Raw genomic sequence first — 14,261 nt, 5'->3', positions numbered from 1 at the left:
CTCTCTCTCTCTCTCTCTCTCTCACACACACACACACACACACACACACACACACACACACACACACACATTCTGCCAAGTTCTCCCTACCATACACATGCAACCACTCTTTTCTCCTAAGCTTGCCTCCTTGAAGATTCTTGCTGGGAAGCGGTGTCTGGGATCTTGTGCTGGAGGGAGATGGGAAGGGGGCATTTGAGGCCAGCCCTACCTCCTGCTTCCAGCCTGGGATGGAGACCAGTGAAGAAGCGTGGGGGTGGGTGGAGCTGGCAGAGAAATAGATGCATTGGCTGGGGGTGGGTGAGGACAGATCATATAACCCCAAACTGGCCTGTCTCTAAGGCCCACCTTACCCTTCTCCACAGCCCGGAGAGCAAGGAAGGGGGTGAATGGGGCAAAGAGGAAGAAGAAGGCAGTGATTCTATGGGGGGGGCAGTATCCCACTGGATAGCTTTGTCAGGCTTCCCATCTGGAGAGGAGGGTGAAACAAATAGTTACATGGGCCGGCGGGGGGCGTGTGGAGGGGGCTCTGAGGTGCTGGGCCCCGCTCCCATTGCCCTGGGCCTTTCTCCCTCCCAGCCCCTTTCCTTGTCAGGCTGGGGCTGGGGGGCTCATGGCTTCGCTGGGGTGAGGCCAAGCCCCTGGCTTTGTGATCCCTACCCCCACTCATTAGTGTTGGCCTCCCTGCTGTCTAGTCCTTCTTCTCCCCCACTGGACTGCAGCTTTGGGGAGGGGGGCAGGGTGCTGGGCAAGGTCCCCCAAGTAACTGAACAAACAGCCCCCACCGCTCCTCAGCCCCCGGGGTGGAGAAAGACCCGGTTTTGGTTTCTCCGGCTCCATGAACACACAGAGGTACACGTCCTACCATAGGAGGAAGCAATGACTGTTACGAGGTTGGCGGCTGTAGGGGGCGCAGGGGCCGGGGGCAGGCGGACAAGCTGGGGAGGGGTTGGCCCCTGCCCTGTCCCACCTGGCCCACGGGGGGCCCTGCCCCGGGCGGCCGCAATGGCCCCTCCCGCTACTGAATGTGGCAGGCGGTGGAGGACGTGGCCTGGCAGCACATGCAGGTGGGGTTCACGGACTTGGGGGGGATGAGGTCCAGGTCCTCGTCATCAGGGATCTCGTCTAACCGGTAGCCGTCCTTCAGCAGCTGGATGTTCAAGTCTTGGTTGATCTGCTGTAGACAAAGGGGAAGGAGGTCAGGCTTAGGGCTATCCAGAGGCACCACCCACAGTCGGGTCGCATCCCCAGGCCATCTGCACCCCAGCTCAGTCCCATCGCAGGTTACCGAAATGCCAGGCTTTGCCCCTTCTTAGGCCCCACCTTCAGTTCTGGCCTCACTTCCTTACAGATACATCCTTGAGGCCCCACCTCTCTACAAAGGGCATCCCATTCTAAGGGCAACTTCTGCCTCTATTTGGCTGGCCCCTATTTCAGGCCTAGCCCAATAGAGTATCGCCTGGATTTCACACTCCATTCTGTTTAGGAGCCCTGTTCTAACCCCAGGCTTAAGCCTTGCCCCTAAAACCGGGCTCCCCGCACTTGAGGCCAGTGTCTAAGAGCCTCCAGGTTCCATCTGACACTGTCCCATCCCAGGCCCCACCCCGTTATGCCCCACCCTATGGGGCTCCACCTAGCTTTGCCCATTGCTCCTTCAGGGTGTGATTTGGTGTCAGCCCCACCCCTTTTCCTGGATGGAGGTGGTCCTGCTCAGATGCGTCTAGGGTCCTAAGGAGTGGGGCCTCACCTCAGCAGAGGAGTAGCCAGAGGAGGAATATCTGGACATGTCAAAGTCATCATCGCTGGTGGTGGAAGAAAAAAGACAGAGAAGTGATTCCCTGATATTAAATAGAAAACTCCCTGTACCCCACCCCCTACCCCATCAGTCCAAACCTTCCCCCTCCCCCACACTTCTAAGTAAACAGCAGATCTAAATAAAAGATTGTGCTTGCTGTGCAAACGCCCAGCTTCCCTAGCCCTGCCCTTCTAAATGAATTGCCGCCTGTAACCTCCTTCTATACAGAGCTGTTACATCCTTCACCCCCATTCTTCTCACCTTTTTTCTAGGCACAAATCCCCCTGACCTGTTGGGTTTTCCCAAAGTTCAAGTGTAGCCAGGTGCATTCCCAGCAGTCGGGCTCCTGCCTTAGAAGGAGCAGGATGGTGGACATTGCATCAGGGCCCGTTCAAGGGGCAGCAATCGCATCAGTCGTCTCAGGACAGCATCAGACTGTGCCAGTCCCCTTTTCCTCTCCCTGCTCTTTCCTACTGCCAGACAAAAAAATTCCATTCCCTGGGGCAGTCGTCGTTGGAGAGCTCCTGGCTGCCTGAGGAACACCCCACATCCCAATTCTGACAATTCAGCAGGTGTGGCCACTACAGCCCACTTGCATGTTCACAAGGTTCCTGTGGCTTGCCCGGCTGCCCCAGCATCCCTGTACACACCTGTCCGTGTCAAGGGCTACCAGTGGCTTCTCATCTGGGCTCTGGTCAAGCGAGGAGTAGCCTTTATTGGGGACGACCAGCCTGGGTAGAAAATTTAGGGGATTGGATTGGCAACTGGAGCGCATAGCCTGGTGAGGAACTGGATTGGGCCCTGACCCACCACTTCCCCCTGCCCCTTGGATCCTGTTGAGACTCCCTCCTCTCAGAAAGGAGCTGGGCCTGAGGAGTGAGGGAAGAAGGAGAGGCGTAGGACCAGCAGAAATAGATGCTGACTGGCAGGGTCCAGGTGGGGTAGGGGGGCCTCTACCTTGTTCGGGCCATGACATTGTTCTTCTTGGGTTGCTGGTTGACGGGGCTACCCATGCTGCCATTCTTCAGGGAGCCCTTCCGGGCCAGCTCCCGCTGCTTCTCTGCAGGAGAACATGGGAAGGAAGCTGTGTCCTGCTCCCAGGGCCATCCTACCTTACCGCTCAGGACTGACTGGGCTGGGCCTCCATTGTGAAACCCCTTGCTTCTCTAGGAGCCGAGGCAGGGATCCCAACTCCAGGCCCTGCTGCTTGGTGGAGACAGTACTTGGCCCTGCACAACCTGAGGTAGATAGTAAGAGGCAACAGGAAGAGGCTGACCCCTGTCTTCCAGAAGCTGTACTCCCATGTGGGGCAGTTAGTGTATGCTTGATGCCAGAGAAAGGCTGGAGAGGGAGTGATGAAGCAGAAGGATGGAGAAGTCAGGGCTTCTTGTAGGTGATACCTTGAGCTGGAGAGAGGAGGGCATTCTAGGAAGGAGGGATAGCATATACAAAAATGCATTTACAAGTGAGCAAAGTAAATATGGATCCAGATGGGATGGAGGGGTGAAGTTGGAGCGAGGTCAGTTTGGAAAAAGAGGATACATTTATTCAGTCATTTATTTATTCGCCATTCACCTTTATGTCTTAGATCCTGTGTTAAGGGGTTGGGGGCTCCCTCTGGTTACAAACAGAGCTTGAAGGCCTTGAATGCCAGACAAAGGAACTTAGGATTATTACAGAAGCCAAAGGAGCCACTGAAGTTGTGGAGTGGGAGGGGAAGAATGGGGCTAGTGGGGTAAAGGGCAAGAGGCTGGGGAGCTCCTCTGGCTATACTTGTGCCAGCCTTTGAGTTCTCCAAGGCTCTAGAGTCTACCAGATCTATGGGGCTGGCCACCAGGTGACCCACTGTCTGGTATGTGACACTGTTACCAGTAGCTAGTAGCTGCCTGGGCCTTGGAGGGGGCCTGCCTACCCTTTCCTACTCCTCTTAAGCCCAGATGTCGAAAAGGGACTGTTGGGCAGCAAAAGGATGCTAGGGGAAAGTGCTCATAAAAAAAAACACTAGCCCTAGAGAGGCAGGATGGAATGGGACTTTCCAGCTGCTGTGACTCTGAAATTTCCCTTGACCTCCATGTCTCTAGTTTCTCGTCTCTCAGTCTCGGACCCTCTGTCTTTGCCACTGCTCCTCTGACTCCAGTTTTTTCCAGCTTCTTTCCAGCTGGCAGCAGCTGCCATAACCACTCCAGGACTCTAGGGGGTGCAATTTGCCTGAAAGTTCCCAGTGGTGAGTTTCCTTAGTGCAAAGGGAACAAGGTTCTGAGTTTTCATGAGGAGCTTTGGTGGTACTATAATGGGGAGGAAAAAAAGTGTTATTTTAAAAGCATGTTGGAATTGTTTGAAATAGTGAAAAAAAGGGCAAACAATAAACTGGCAAAACCAAACTATGGACTACTATGCAACCATTTAAAATAAGTGTGAAGTCATTCTTTATATACTGACATGGCCAGGGGCTCCAAGGCATTAAATGGAAAACAAAAACAAAAACAAAGTTTCAGAAAATGTGTACAGTATGATACCACTTATGTTAAAATATAAAGTAAAACAAGAAAAACTAAAAAAGCTTAGAATGATTATCTCTGGGGAGGAGAACGTGGTGGAGGAGGGAGTAGAAAGAGGAGTTACACTTGTTAAAATACTTGTATTGTCAAACAGTAATAAATAAAACTGGCTGCAGTTGGGAGTCCGGTGTCTTGGGAAGATGAACAAATCCACTGAGAGAACTGCTCTCTTGTTTAGAAAAACAGCCTGAGGAGATCCCAGGATATGGTCTGGAATGAGAGAAGCAAGATAAAACCAAAACAAAACACCCCCCCACACACACACCACAAGAAAACAAACAAACAAACTGAATAAAAGAATAGGACTCTGCGAAAAGGAGCTCCAGCAGCTACAAGGAAAGGGTTTTACGACAGATGGAAAAAGGTTCCTAGGAGGAGGGGTCCAGTATTTACTGGGCAGCTGGAGTCTGAGGAGAAAATGGCCAAGAGGGTAGCAGGGATGGCAGAGGAGTTTTGAAGGATAGTCATGAATTGTATTTGATTGTAAACTGTTTCCTGGATGCACTGTGCCGTAATTCTTCTTCACGAAACCAAAATTTAGTAAGTCTGGTATATGCGGCGGCCTTTGGTGCGTGAAATTTGGCCCCTGAAGGGAGAAGGGCAGTGCCTGGCCTGGGTGAAGTGAGAAGGGCAGCTGCGGGAGCTGTGGGCAGTGGTTGGGAGCTAAGTGGCTTTAAGGAAGCAGGCTGCTTCTGACTGCCTTCAGAATGGACACGAAATAAGCCCCCAAAGGGAAGGTGACCCTGGAAAGGGGGTGGGGAGACATTTGGGCTTGCTAAAAAACCAAGGGAAAGCTCCCCCAAACAGGAGCCAACCAGGCCCTGAGATCTCTAGATGGATGAGGGAGGAATAGGGAGAGGATCTCAGCTTCTAGGTTTTGGGATCCTCACGCCTTTCTACCCCTCAAACATAATAACTGACACCCCACCTGTAAGGCAGTTTCCTCCCAGCCTGGCCCAGTGTTTGATGGGACTTCTAACCCTCTCTCTGCGGTTGCATGGTTTTATCCCTGAAGCTATCCCCTAGAACACCTGGAGTCTTCTTGGCCTCAGAGATGCTTCCTAGAGCTTTGGGTCCTGCAGAGAACTGTAACTTCCCTCTTTGCCTTGCAGGAGATAAGGTGTCTGGCAGTGCCGATGAAGTGGTGGCTTGAGTCTTGGAATCATCTAGTCTGAGTTGGTTTATTTGTGCCACCTCATTGCGGACCCAGCCCAGAGCACCTTGTCCACTCCCCACATCTCCCTCACCCCCCAGACACACTCACCCAGCTTCACTTGGAGCGGGGATGGTTTGTAATTCATGGCTACTGACTCACCCTCCCGGGCGTCACAGTCCCCGTCTGAGATGGAGGCGGCGGCTGGGTCCTGTGGGGAGAAAGTAGAGAGACAGAAAGTTGTTAGGTAGTGAATATATGGGGCTGCTCTCAGTCCTGAAGCTGGTCTTCCCACCCATCATCTGGGCTCATTCACCCCTGGCAGTAGACAGGCGATTCAAGAAGGGAAGGGAAGACCCATACACGCTGGAAGGAAGACCTTGAACTGGATAAAAGAGCCTCGGATCTCAGCCCCACTTACACCCACCTGGGTGTCTGTCTTCAAAGGCCTGTGTGAGCCAGGCTTCCCCCAGAAAGTCTACTGTGATTCCTTAAACCCACAGGATCTCCTGTCTAACCTCCCATACTAGTTGCCCTGTTCCTCAGGGACCTTCCTGTATACTTGTTTGGAAAGGTCTTTCTAGGTTTCTGTGAGTTTAAATCTGTATTAAAGTCAGAGTACATGCTCCCTAAGACAGGCCTTCTCCTTCTGTTTCCCCTAGCATTGGATGTGTCCCTTCACTGGACCCAGAGAACTAACTGGCCAAGCCAGGCCAGACTTCAAGATTATAGCCAATGGACAAAAGAGTTCTCATGAGAACTTCTTCATTCCACAGATGAATCCTAAAGAGTGTCTCCTGAAAGCTTGGCTGGGTATGGTAGGTGGGAAGATGAATAATGGCAAATCAGCTGGTGACCAGTTAGTCCTGTGCTACTCAGTAATCACTCCTCACTGTTTCCTCCAAAACATCCTAAACCTCTGCTACAAGGTCCAGGGCCCTGGCCCACCCTACTGGAGTCAGTAGGAAGGGGCTGGAGTCATGCACATTCTCCCTGAGAAACTGATGACCAACCACTGATATGGGTACTGCCACTCTAGACATCCGCCTAGGATTAAAGAATGGTAAGCCCAAGGTCTGAGACTGCAGAGTACACCCAAGGCTCTGTCTGTTCTGCCTCTGGGGGTACAGACAGCAGACAGACAGGTAGAACGCTCTAGGATTAGCCCCACAGTGTCAGACCCAGGGATCTGAGTGACCCAGCAAGGGAAGGACATATAACTATTATGGTGGCTTCTGTTCTCTTTAGAATGAGGCAGTGGGGATGAAAACATGCTTGTCATTACAGGGAAAGGAAAAAGTCTAGAATGTTTGGAGGGAAATCCTAGCCTTGCCCATGTTCTTTCAGGCCATCCAGAGTACGAGACCCTGGGTGGGCTCTGTTGCCACAGTGGTTTGTGATCCTGAGGGCAGAACTTGGGCCTCTGTCCTCTGCTCTGAACTGCACCCCTTAGCTGGGATTGTAGGGGGGCAGGGCTCAGAACAAGTGGGGTGCTGCAGTGCCCCAGTGCATCTCAGGCAGCTTCCCATGCTGCAATCCTCTCCAGTCCTTTATTCTCTGCCTCTTTGTCTCAGCTCCTCCTGAGAGACTCCTAATGGAAATCAGTTGTCCCATGCAGACCTGGGCCCATACATGCCTCTCTGTGGCCAAAACAGCCTTGAGGTGTTACCTACAGGGTGCATGAAGACCTGACAGCTGGGGTCTGGCTTTCCCCTTAGGCCACAGGTAGGACCTACTCCCAAAGCAGCTTGAGGGATGACTTCTCAAAGGGTAAAGGCCATAAAGATGCCTGTGGGATCCCACCAGGGAAGCAGTGGCACCTCTCCAATTTCCTTCATCACATTACTTTTTCTGTAGCATTTCTCACATGTCACACATACCATATCCATTTGGATATGGTTTCTTCTTCTGGCTTCGAGGACACTGTGATCCTTGGCTCATGTTACCTCTTTAACCATCATTTTTTACTCCCCCCACAGCGCTTTGTCTCTTCAGCAGTTTCTGGCCCTCAGCCCGCCTCTCTCCTTGGGGAGCCCTGATGTCTTCTACAGTTTAGAGTAACATTTTTACACTGGTGACTTCTAAATCTATGGCCTTCCCAATCATGCATCTTCTCTGGAACCCTCCACTCCATCCATCCATGTAAACCTCACTGTCCTTTCCCTGGGGGTGACTTTAAACACGTGAGCCCCTCAGGCATTTGGGGCTAACCCTTCCCTCTTCGGCACAGATGAGTTCATCAGAGTTGCTTCTCAGTCTGGAGGTACTGGGTAGAAATGGTAACAGTGGAGGGAAACTGCAGGAAGAATAGGGTCTGAGTGGGCCTGGGAAGCTGTTGAGCAATTCTGGTCACAGGGACCCACATTTGGTCCTCAACGCCACTGGGTTGGTCTTGGTGGCTTTTGATCCCTGAGGGAAACTGCCAATTCCTATGGGTCATAAGCCAGGGTTCAGAGCCGTAGTCTTGAGAGGTCCCATGCAAAGCCCACCATTCAGCGTCTCCCCTGTCACTATCCATGATAGAAGGCCATCTTAGTGGCAAGGACAAAGATCTCGGGCACTGTGCCTGAAAATTCAAGTCTTTACTGTGGGCTTCCTGTATGTCTTCCCTGAGAAACACAGCCAATGCACCATGACCATCACATGGAAATGTAATCAGGTTAAATGTGAAATATTCATGAATGTTAAGTATCAGAGGGAATCCAGGCAGAAGGAAACGTCTGACTCCAAGAAATCAGGGAGAATTTAAAATGCCCCCCAAGGACATCTGACAGGAGTTAGCTAGATCTGGGAACTAGAGTGCGGATTAGCAAGATTATTAAACACTCAGTGGAGACAGACATTGAAATGCATCTCTAACAGCAACCCATGTTTCTGCAACCCTTCAAACAAATTCTCCACAGACTGCAGAAATGATTAATAGCCCAGTCTCACTGTTTCTGGGACAGGATATATAGGCTAATGGCCAGTGCAAAGCCAATATAATTAGAGGAAGGCAAAAGTGCCAGAAGAATTCTTAGAGTTAGTCTGGTCCAGTGATTTTCATTAAACTGTGTTCCCTGAACCCCGTGCCTTGGGCAGGGCTGAGTGCAAGAGGGAAGCAATAGTAGTGAGAATGGAGATCCTCTCTCTCTCTCTCTCTTTTTTTTAAGGTTTTATTTATTTTGACAGAGAGAGAGAGAGAGCGAGAAAGGGAACACAAGCAGGGGGAGTGGGAGAGGAAGAAGCAGGCTTCCTGCCGAGCAGGGAGCCCGATGCGGGGCTCGATCCCAGGACCCTGGGATCATGACCTGAGCCGAAGGCAGATGCTTAACGACTGAGCCACCCAGGAGCCCCTGGAGATCCTCTTTTATTTCACTTACACACCAACCTTTCTACAAAATTTTGGTTGGAGAAAGGGTTCTGTTGCAACAACAACAACAAAATTAAAATCCATTGATTTGAGGTGCCTGGCTGGGTCAGTTGGTAGAGCGAGTGATTCTTGATCTTGGGGTTGTGAATTTGAGCCCCATGTTGGGTGTAGAGATTACTTAAAAATAAAATCTTTAAAAAATCCATTGATTTAATCCAATCTGATCCTTTAAAAATGTGTTATTATGGAAATTATTAAACTTACACAAAAGAAGAGAAAAGAATGTAGTGAGATCCTGGGTACTTATCATCAGCTTCAACAAATTCAACTCATCAACCCATTTTTAAAAAAAAAATAAATCTTGGCTCCTCCATTTACTAGCTGTGTAATCTGGGCTTCAGTTTCCTTATCTGTAAAATGCAACTAATATTAATACCTACATGAAAGGTTCTTCTGAGGCTAAAATAAGTTAATAGATGTGAGCACTTTATAGTACATATTAAGCAATATATCTGTGCTAGTTATAAAGGTATTAGTAGAGGTTCCTTAAGGCCCACACAATCATGGACAGTATGCCCTAGGAGTGACTGACCCACAGCTGCAGCCCTGGCATCTCACAGGTTGGGGCCTGGATTATGTAGGGAAGTATCTGTGGAAAAGGTATTCCCTCCACAGGGTGAGGAGGGGACTGACCAGGGGGTATTCTGCCTCCTCCCTCTCCTTACTCTGACACACTATATTTCCTTCATTTATTTATCAGTGGCAAGCCTGGGGCTCATAAATATAAACAGAAAGTAGTCCCATCCTTAAGGAGCTCCCCGTAATTATCAACAGTGTCAAAAAACCAGATGAGTCCCAGAAGATGAATACAGTATTTAGAAATAAGGAAGTCATAAGTGGCCTCAGAAAACACAGTTTTAGTTGAAGAGTAGGAACAGAATCCAGATTATGTAAGATTTAGGAGGTAACAGGAAAAGAGAAAGTAGAAACAGTGAACACAGATATTCTTTCAAGGAGCCAGACTGAGAAGAGAAGGAATGAGAATAAATTATAGCCAGAGGGAATTTTGGAGTTGAAGAATTTCTTTGGACCTATGAAATACTTGACCAGTGTTCTAGCCTGAGGGGAAAGAAGCTAGGTAGAAAAGGAGATGTTTGATAGGGCATGGTCCTGCAGGACTCAAGAGGATATGGAAACAGAGCCTAGGGCCAGAGAAGGAAGGCTCCCTACTGAAATGGAAGGGAGGTGAAGATGAGTGGGGGATGCAGAGAACATGGAGGCAGAAGGGTAGGTGGAAAGTTAAAGGAGTTCATTCCTAAAAGCCTAGTTAGGTAAAGGAAGAAGTTGAATACTAAGAGCTTGAAGAGAAAAGGGGTACTTGGTGACTGGCCAGAAGAGTAAGGAGATCAGACTGGATGGGCTTGTAGCTACAAATCCTTATCTTTTACCTAGGTGCCCGTGATCTTGTCACCAGGATGAAAGACGCTCTCCGTGGTGCTGAACAATTTTGCCCTTGCCTTGTGGACTGAGCATGAATGATTCAGAGTAGAGACATGATTCAGTTTTAGCTTTCCCACAAGAAAGGTAACCTCTGGCCTCACCTCCAAGCACTAATTCTCAGAAAAAATGGAAATTTAAATGGATTCAGAATGAAGTATGAAGAGGCAAAGTGCTTGTACCAACATTATCTAACCTTTCTTCACCGAACACATGTGAATTTTCCTCTAGGTTTATGAGAGAGTTAGCAGAGGCAGTTCTGAGTTGTGAAAGGCTACCTCTGGAACAGTCCTGTCTGTACCCTGTTCAGTTCCCTTGGGTGGAAGCAGGAAACAGGGCAAACTTAGAGCAGGAACAGGGACAGGAAGAAAGATAACACTGATATGGAAACAGGAAAGCAGGGAAGACCTAGGGCTCAGGCCACTCTCTGACACATGGGTACAGCAAGAAAAGGCATCAAAGACCAACTCTCATTTCTGTCACAATTTGTCCAGAGATCAGCTCAGAAACTACCTGAGGTCTCCTGTTTTCAAGATTATGCCACTCCCCAAAACATCTCTTGCCAGTGGGTAGAAATAAACATGTTTATATATCATATTTTAGAGACAGATACAGAAAATACAACTCAATGCCTTTATGTCCAATGCCCACGGCTGGGCAGAAAACTAACCTCCCATCCAAGAATATTCAGTAGCAATGTAGGCATTGGTTAGACCTCTCTACTTCCCTGCAGATGGCTGTTTATTCAGCCTATAAGCATTTCCATCTGTTTCTGACTCCACACCTCAACATGAGAATCATTTGACCAATAACAGCTGTCTGTGGTATGACCTGAAGTCCTGAGTCCTATTTCCTGGGTCTGAGTTTTGAGCAGCTCCCACTTTTACTCCCTAGCTTCCCTTCTCCAGGATTTCTCCAGGAGCTGCCTGTAGTGCCAGGCAATTGGCTGGGACTTCTATCTTTTGGGGACATAATAAGACCTTTATGGGCCCACTTATGAGGAAGGACAAACACCTCTCACAAGTATAAGGTCTTTGGGGAAGATCAAGGAAACATAAAAGAGACCATCTTTCTAAATGCCGCTAGTGGCTTTTACAAAGAGGGGAAGAAGAACTGAAAAAAAAAAATCTGTGAAGTCTAAATTTGCATGAGGGGGCAGAAGATCCTGCTTAGCTCAGAGAGGCCTCTCTTATTAGTCTAAATCTCCTTAATCTTCTAGGTTTTTCCTCAAAAGAAGGCTCAACTCAAATAAAGTCAACACATTGAGTGTGCACTCACTTTCCAGCTCTGGAGTAGCTACTGGTTGTTGCAAGAAAAGAAGGAAAGCACTCTTTCTTCATACACACCACACTTCTGCAGAGGCATTTTGGGGCAAAGTAAAGTTAACCACAAAGAAGTAGAAAGGATTTTTATGCTACAGCTAGAGTGTGAGAACTCAAATTGGTCCTGTGATTAACAGAATCTTCTGTCTCCTTAAACAGCTTAGTGGAATTCACTACCAAAACCAAGCACCACTAGGCTTTAGTATCTTTGTAGTGGCTGTCATTGGGAGAACCAAAATGGAGAAGAGTTCTGCTGACCCCAGGCCTAATAACAACCATAGCCACAAGTTTAATAGATTTTTTTTTTGAAGAATTTATTTATTTATTTAAGGGAGAGACAGGAGAGCGAGAGTGCATGAGAGAGAGCACGAGCGGGGGGGAGGGAGGGGGAAGGGAGAAGCAGGCTCCCCGCTGAGCAGGGAGCCCCACGTGGGGCTCAATCCCAGGACCCTGAGATCATGACCTGAGCCGAAGGCAGATGCCTAACCAACTGAGCCACCCAGGCGCCCTTAGATTTTTCTATTATAAAGTAATACACGCTAAAAATTTTTTAAATTAATCTTTAGTTTCACTACCTTGAAAAAACCTCTGTTAATGTTTTAGTGTATTTAGTCTTGTGTGTATACCACAGTAACAACACTCTGGGGTTTCCCCCTCTAGGAGTTGGTGTTTCTCCTCATGGTCAAGGGGTGGGCTCCAGGTACCATGTTGGTTCAGTGTGGTCCCACTCTTTTTTGGATCAGATGGAGCCAATCAGAGTCTCCCCCAGAATAGGAAGTAGGACTAAGAGGAGATGTAAAGCTCAAGACTGTAGATTAGGTAGCACTGGGCAGGGAGCCAGGAATAAAGCTGATGTTCAGAAAGAAGCAGACACAAGAGATAAAGTCCTTCCGAGGCTCTGATTCTAGAACTTGCTTTACTCTTCTAAGGCTTGAAGGGCACACCTGTCCTTGAATACTATGAGAAATCCTAGTGTCCTTATAGTCTAGTTTCCTTTTTAACTTAAACTAGCTTGAGTTTAAATTTGTTACTATAACCAGAGTGCCAGCTAATACACATGCATAGAACAACATATAAAGAAAAACAAACTGGGGCGCCTGGATGGCTCAGTTGGTTAGGCATCTGCCTTTGGCTTGGGTCATGATCTCAGGGTCTTGAGATGGAGCCCTGTGTGGGGCTCCCTGCTCAGCAGGGAGTCTGCTTCTCTCTCTCCCTCTGCTCCTCCCCCCGCTCCTGCTCTCTCTCTCTCACTCACTCTCTCAAATAAATAAAAATAAATAAAAACAAACTATCTTACATTCTGCATTTTTATTTTTTGAGAGAGAGAGAGAGAGTACAAGCGGAGGGGCAGAGGGAGAGGAAGAGAGAGAATCTTAAGCAGGCTCATGACCCTGAGATCATGACCTGAGCCAAAATCAAGAGTTGGATGCTTAACCGACTGAGCCACCCAGGCACCCCTTATATTCTGGATTTTTAAAAATTAGTATTAGAATATAATCAACTCTCCATATTTTTACATGGTTTTTGAAATCATCAGTTTAATGGCTGCATAATATCCATAGAGGGGATGTACAGTAACTTTTTTTTTTGTACACTAACTTTTTAACCATTCACTTATTTTGGACATTCAGGTTGCTTACAATTTTTCACTATTATAAATAGTACTATGCTGAAATCCATATATATTTGCATTTAGAATAATTTTTTTAAAAAAAGATTTTATTTATTCATTTTAGAGAGAGAGAGTGAATGCGAGTGGGGGGAGGGGCAAAGGGAGAGAGAGAGAGAGAGGGAATCTCAAGCAGACTCCACTCTGAGTGCAGAGCCCAATGTGGGACTCAATCCCACATTGTAAGAGTCAGCCACTCAACAGACTGAGCCACCCAGATGCCCCTAGGATAATTTCTTAAAGAAAGTAGAAGTATAAGGTCAAAAAGCAGGAGTGCTTTTAAGATTCTTTTTTTTTTTTTTAAAGATTTTATTTATTTATTTGAGAGAGAGAGAATGAGAGAGAGCAAGCACATGAGAGGGGGGAGGGTCAGAGGGAGAAGCAGACTTCCTGCCGAGCAGGGAGCCCGATGCGGGACTTGATCCAGAGACTCGATCCCGGGACTCCAGGATCATGACCTGAGCCGAAGGCAGTCGCTTAACCAACTGAGCCACCCAGGCGCCCGCTTTTAAGATTCTTGATACATATGCCAAACTGCTTTCCCAAAGGATTGTCCCAATTTATAATGCCTCCAGTCATGACTGAGGGCTATAGCTGGTTTTTAATATTTTATTTCTCACTGTGTGCCAGGGAATTTCAGGTCATCATATCTATCCATCATCTTGCAAGAGAACTGTGCCTCAGTCCTTACTTACCTGGTGGCCTCTGGGGAATCTTCTTTCAAGGAATAGCATTCCCTCTGGGCATCACCTGCCAGACAAAATATACCTGACTTGAGGCCACCAATTAAGAACAAAAGGAGAGGGGCGCCTGGGTGGCTCAGTCGTTAAGCATCTGCCTTCGGCTCAGGTCATGATCCCAGGGTCCTGGGATCGAGCCCTGCATCAGGCTCCCTGCTCGGCGGGGAGCCTGCTT

At 48.4% G+C, this 14,261-nt stretch overlaps 1 protein-coding gene across 6 annotated transcripts in view; it reads right to left on the bottom strand.

The window, feature by feature from the left end:
• Window positions 1–10: 10 nt before the first annotated feature.
• The window catches only part of FAM219A (family with sequence similarity 219 member A), a 120,889-nt gene continuing 106,638 nt past the window's right edge, over window positions 11–14,261 (bottom strand). For 2 of the 6 annotated variants that reach the window (XM_035016451.1, XM_035016450.1), the window contains 5 exons: window positions 5,618–5,717; window positions 2,753–2,855; window positions 2,446–2,526; window positions 1,748–1,802; window positions 11–1,177 (listed from right to left, as the gene is read on the bottom strand). In XM_035016451.1, coding sequence (XP_034872342.1) covers window positions 1,019–1,177; window positions 1,748–1,802; window positions 2,446–2,526; window positions 2,753–2,855; window positions 5,618–5,717 — 498 coding nt within the window. In that variant the 3' untranslated portion in view covers window positions 11–1,018. Of the gene's footprint in view, window positions 1,178–1,747; window positions 1,803–2,445; window positions 2,527–2,752; window positions 2,856–5,617; window positions 5,718–14,041; window positions 14,150–14,261 lie in introns of those variants that run through there. The other 4 variants (XM_035016453.1, XM_035016452.1, XM_035016455.1 and 1 more) reach the window with 4 other exon arrangements.

The sequence above is a fragment of the Mirounga leonina genome, unplaced genomic scaffold (genome assembly GCF_011800145.1).
Source record: "Mirounga leonina isolate KUSES-001 unplaced genomic scaffold, KU_Mleo_1.0 Mir_170, whole genome shotgun sequence".
Taxonomy (NCBI): Eukaryota; Metazoa; Chordata; class Mammalia; order Carnivora; family Phocidae; genus Mirounga; species Mirounga leonina.
Note: the sequence above shows the minus strand (reverse complement) of the source record. Positions and strands in the feature narration are given on the sequence as shown.